Source organism: Gekko japonicus, unplaced genomic scaffold (assembly GCF_001447785.1).
Source record: "Gekko japonicus isolate JY-2015 unplaced genomic scaffold, Gekko_japonicus_V1.1 scaffold243, whole genome shotgun sequence".
Lineage (NCBI taxonomy): Eukaryota > Metazoa > Chordata > Lepidosauria > Squamata > Gekkonidae > Gekko > Gekko japonicus.
Genome location: NW_015168053.1, coordinates 421,647 through 427,315, shown reverse-complemented (window position 1 = coordinate 427,315; position 5,669 = coordinate 421,647). Strand labels below are relative to the sequence as shown.

At 49.0% G+C, this 5,669-nt stretch overlaps 1 protein-coding gene across 1 annotated transcript in view; it reads left to right on the top strand.

Annotated features, from left to right (window-relative positions):
- SHISA7 (shisa family member 7) overlaps positions 1-5,669 on the top strand; it is a 28,848-nt gene that overhangs the window by 21,422 nt on the left and 1,757 nt on the right. Inside the window, exons 4-5 of the mRNA XM_015414424.1 lie at positions 1,969-2,031; positions 5,528-5,669. The exon at positions 5,528-5,669 is cut by the window's right edge and continues 8 nt beyond it. Of these exons, the coding sequence (XP_015269910.1) occupies positions 1,969-2,031; positions 5,528-5,669 (205 nt within the window). The remainder of the gene's footprint in view (positions 1-1,968; positions 2,032-5,527) is intronic.

The following is a 5,669-nucleotide window of genomic DNA, read 5'->3' as shown; positions in this document are numbered from 1 at the left end:
GGGCTCTGCAACTTACCTGGCTGCTTCTTGCTCTGACTGAGAGCTGCTAGGAGCAGGGGGTGGGGCTTCTTGGATGTGCCCGACCCCTGGGCTCTTTACTGCTGGAGCTCCGGTCCTGTGCGCTCCTGCAGGAGATTTCCCCTGGGTGGGTATATCTGAAGAAGGTGTATCTGAAGAAGTGTGCTTGCACATGAAAGTTTATACCTTGAATTAAACTTTGTTGGTCTTAAAGGTGCCACTGGACACAGACCTTGTTCTTATGAAAAAACAATAGTCTCTTTGCATATAGAATAAATACCATGTCAGGGATATTCTAGTTTTATACATACAGGGATTTTTTTTAACAGCTTAGTACTTGAACATGCAATCCCATACTTGCTCTTCGAAGAAGTATATTCAAGGAAAAGGCTTGTCTCTTGGTTCTGCTGAAAGTATAAACTAGCTCAGCCGTGTCTTTCCCCCTGGAAGGTAGTTATCACACATACCGTTCGGGTTCAGTTTTAAACCGAATCAGGTGACCCCTAGTGGCAGAAAGAGGAAAATTATGTCCATCTAGCAGAGAAAAGTTAACATTCCCCACCACTTCTCGGGAATGTAAGACTAGACCAAACCAGACAGGGCACTGAGAGATCTGTGACTGCCTCTTCCCAGTGTACTATTAAAAAGGAAATAGCAGCCATATAGACCCTCTGTTTAGATCAGTGTCACAAGGTTCAACTTTTCCACACCTGCCGTTGTCAATTGAACCTCCTCTTCTGAGCCATTATTAGCTCTAAAAGGGATCCAAATCACAGCCTGCTCTTTCAATTTTTTAAAAAATATTGCGAAGATCCAGTCACAGTTCTTCTAGCATTTCCTCTGGTTTGACCGTAAGGATCACCCTGTTGGGTCAGACCAGGGGCTTATCTAAGTCCAGCATTCTGCTTTCCACAGTGCTGAACAGATTCCTCTGGGAAGCCCACAAGTAAGGTATCAAGGCAACAGCTATCCTCTGCTGTTGCTTCCCACCAACTGCTATTCAGGTACACTTCCCCTGAACCTGGAGGTTCTTTTTAGCCATAGATAGACATTAATTCCCCATGAATTTGTCTGATCCCCGTTTGTAGTCATTTCTGGCAGCAGCTACCACTACATTTGGTGGGAGTTAATTCCCTATGTTAATGATGCAGTGATTTGAAGGAGTGCTTTGTTGATGTTCCAGAGTTAGAGTTGCGAACTCCGGGTTGGGAAATTGCTGGAGATTTGGGAGGTGGAGCCTGGGGAAGGAGAGATTTGGGAAGAGAGTAACCTCAGTGGGATATAATGCCATAGAGCAGTGATGGCGAACCTTTTAGAGACCGAGTGCCCAAACTGCGACCCAAAACCCACTTATTTATCGCAAAGTGCCAACACAGCAATTTAACCTGAATACTGAGGTTTTACTTTAGAAAAAACAACTCATACATTAACTTAAGATGATCCAAACAAAGTAAGGAAAGCAATCCCAAATGCTTTCATTTACTTAAAATTATTTGGCAGAGAATTCGACACTTTAATGATGGTCTGGGCCTGGCTGGGGCGATGGTACGCGTGCTCACAGAGAGGGCTCTGAGTGCCACCTCTGGCACCCGTGCCATAGCTTCGCCACCACTGCCATAGAGTCTACCCTGGAAAGCTACCATTTCCTCCAGGGGAGCTGTTCTCCATAGTCTGGAGAACAGTTGTAATTCCACATTTCCAGTCCTCATGTGGAGGCTGGCTGCCCTATGATGCAGTTCCATTAGGTGGGAACCGCCCAATACTAGACTATGAAGCTGCCCTATGATGCAGTTCCATTGGGTGGGAACCCCCCAGTACTAGACTATGAAGCAGGTAGGGGGGAAATCCCTCTTTATTTATTTGCTCCCCTTTGATTCTTTATTCGCTTTGCTAAATCTCTATTGTCGTATTTTTGCTAAGTCAGAATGCCTCTCTTCTTTTTTCTTGCAGATATGCATCACAATTACATGCACTTGAATGCCAACAGCCCCAAGCATCACACTGCCACTTTGGGTAAGTGTTGGGAGCTGCATACTGCCTCTCAAGGAGAATGTAGGGATGGTTTTGGATTTCTCATCCCTACTGTTTCAACCTGAAAACGCCTGCTTCCGTTTTGCTTCTCCAGGGGTGTGTGTGTGTGTGTGTGTGTGTGTGTGTGTCAAAATTGAACCTGTGATTCTTTTTTTTTCTTTTTCTTTTGGTGTTGTAAAGTATGCATTTGTCAACAATATTTCTACTTCAGTAAATCAGCATTCTACACTATATGCTAAAACTGATGAAAAGGAAAATGACGTAAGCTGCTTCAGGGCCCCATTGAGGAGAAATTAACGGAGCCGATAAATAAACAGATAAATAAATAAATATGTAGAGGGTTGTAGAGGGTGTGTAGAAACTGTGTACAAAAATTGTTCAACTAGCATTCACAATTCACATAGACATACAAAATCCTTGATGTAATTAATACATATTAACAAGTATAATTAGTTAAAAAAAATTGCCCATCCCTAGTAGTAATAGGTTGGCCCTGACCTGGATGGCCCAGGCTAGCCCCATCTCATCAGGTCTTGGATGGTAAGGAGGGTCGGCCCTGCTTAGTACTTGGATGGGAGACTACCAAGGATGTCCAGGGTTGTGATGCAGCGGCAGGCAAGGGCAAACCACCTCTGAACTTCTCTTGTCTTGAAAACCACACGGCAGTCGCCTGTCAGACTCCTGCAGCAATCCATTCCCAACAGCTTTCATTCAAAGAAATAAAGTTTATTGAGACATTGAAAGTATGCAGATATCTTAATGCTCTTGTGTTAGAACTGACATAAAGCGGGCAAAGCAAGCTGATATGCATTATTCAAGGGGGTCTCCTGATGGCTCAGGTCCAATCAGAGGCCAGGTAGAAACCCGCCAAAGTAATGGGCAGTAATTCTCAGGATAAAAGTACACCAGACACTCAAGGTCGAAGGCTTCAGTTACATAGATAAAGAAATGCTGGAAACACAGCAGAAACGAAAGTCAAAATTCCAGAGTCCCCCCTCACACCCATGACATTGCCATAATTCAACTGTGACTTGATGGCAAAAAGGGGGGGGGAAGTAATATGTTGTGTGACAGGTTTATACTCTAGATATGTAGCCATATCAGTCGCAGAGCAACAGACAGACGAAAAGCAGAGTGCCTGTGGCACCTTAGAGGGTGGGCTAGAAGTCAAATAAATAAATAAATCACTACAGTGTGCCCTGACCTGCATGGCCTTGCCTACCCTGATCTCATCAGATCTTGGAAGCTAAGCAGGGTTGCGACCCAGAGGCAAGCGATGGCAAACCACCTCTGAACGTCTCTTGCCTTGAAAACCCTATGGGGTCGCCATCAGTCACCTGTGACTTGTCAGCACTTTCCATCACCACTGTGGTGTAAACTTTTGCAGGCGAGTGCAGCTCCACAGGTCAGAGCAGCTCCACACCTCACAAGGCAAATGTGTCTTCTGCATGTATTTCCTGCAGCTAGGGTTGCCAAGTCTATTTTGCTTACCGGTGGGGGAGCCTCGCCGGGCTCTGGGAGCCATCCGAAGATGCGCGCGCCAGCAGCACGTCACCGGAAGTGACGCGTGACGTCAACCACGTTGAAGGCGTGGCCCCGATAGTCGGAGGGAAAACCATCGAGTTTTCGCTCTGATGATCGGGGCCACGCCCCCAATGTGATTGACGTGGTTACGTCACCTCTGGTGACGCAGCCACGCTGCTCTTCGGGGGGCGGAGTCCCCCCCGAAGCCCGATTCCACGGCGGCGGAAATCGGGCCTCCGAAGCGGGGGTTTACCCGCCACCCGCCCCCACTTGGCAGCCCTACCTGCAGCCAATATTTAAAGTGAGGACAACACATTTGTGATATCCGTGCAACTGGGAACCCTTCCCCAGTTGGTGTGGTGTATATCTCTTTAAGATGGAGTTGTATTTACAGTTGGGGTTACCAGCCATCTTTACATAGAAAGAGGTGCATACCACAGAACATCCTCACGCTGTATGTCGTTGCTGTGGGAAATGCATTTGGTGTAAGAAGCGTGGAGTTGCCCTAATAAAGGGAACACGAATAGCTATACGAAGGTTGAAGCAATGGTCCTCAAGGGAAAGTTATCAGCCACTGAATCTTCTGTGGATATCATACCTTCCAACTCTCTCACTTTCCTAGTAAATGATGTGCTCAGGCAGGTGTTGGTCTACACTTGGGTCATGATCTGGGCTGTGCCACCAGAGGCCTACTAGGCCCAGGGAGCCTGGTTGGCAGTAGGTGAGGCTGGGCCTACAACTCCCAGAAGCCCCTGAGAGGTTTTGGAGCCAAAATTGACCAATAGGAAAAGAGGAGGGCTTGGAATAAAAGATCTGGTGCAGCAGGAAATGCTGTTCTTCTTCCCAGGGAACAGGGCCAGGAGAGGCTGCTGCGGGGAAGAGACCCTCATCCTGAGGGAAGGATGAGTCTAGGGCTGCCAAGTCCCCTCAGGGGGCGGATAACCCCCCGCTTTGGAGGCCTGATTTCCGCTGCCGCGGAATCGGGCCCCAGGGGGAACCCCACCCCGGCGTGCACGTCAGCCAGAGGTGACGTGATGACGCTGGGCACGCTGGGGGCGGGGTCACAGCCATCTGAGGGGAAAACTATGTTATCACAAACAAACCCCTGCATTGTTCTCTCTCTCTCTCCCTCCCTCTCCCTCTTTTTAAAGTGTATATGCTTGTTTTGCATGTTATTGGGATTTTTATTTACATTAAAAATCATCTGAGGAGGTGGGAAGATGCTTCATGGGCATGGAGCAGGGGTCACTGTGTGTGTGTGTGTGGGGGGGAGTAGTTGTGAATTTCCTGCATTGGGCAGGGGGTTGGACTAGATAGCCAGGCCCGTAGCTAATGTGGGACCCACGGCGCCCGCCCCCCTAGCAGTTTTTATGGGTCCCCTTCCTGAGCCTTGGCTCCCCTACCCCAACTCCCCCTGATTGCCGGTCAGCCTGTTGGCAGGGAGGACAAGGGCAGTGATTTCAGAGGCTGACCCTGGTGGTATGCCGTGGGAAGAGGCACTGGGGCTCCTTGGGGAGGGAGGGAGCTGGACCCAGATGCTCCACAGGGAGGGGGGGAGAGGGAGGAAGCTGTGGCCGATGCAGCTCTTGCCCTAGAGCCTTTGATTGGATTAGCAGGTGGGCCCCCCCAGGCCCCCTCCCTAAAAAGTCCTTAGCTACAGGGCTGTAGATAGCCTTGAAGATCCCTTCCAATTCTATGATTCATGATGGTTGCAAAAGCCAACTGATCAATCCTGTGCATAGTCTCACTCTGGGAAGGTGAGAAAATGGCTTCATGGATGAGACAAGGCTCATGATGGCAGCCAAATCCATCCTGGGATATTCCTGGAGATTTGTGTGGGGGGGTGGAGCCTGGGGAGGGTGGTGTTAGGGGAGGGGGAGGAGCTCGGCCGGGACATAATGCAATAAAACGCAATGGGCCGATATAACTCTCTCTCCCTTTCCTGCCCCCAAAGACTGGCATATGAACCATACCCCCAGCCACTCCACTGGGAAGTACAACACCCTCAGCTGCTCCCGCTCCTTCCACAACCTCTCCCACCTGCCGCCGTCTTACGAAACAGCTGTCAAGTCCGAACTGAACAGCTATTCCTCACT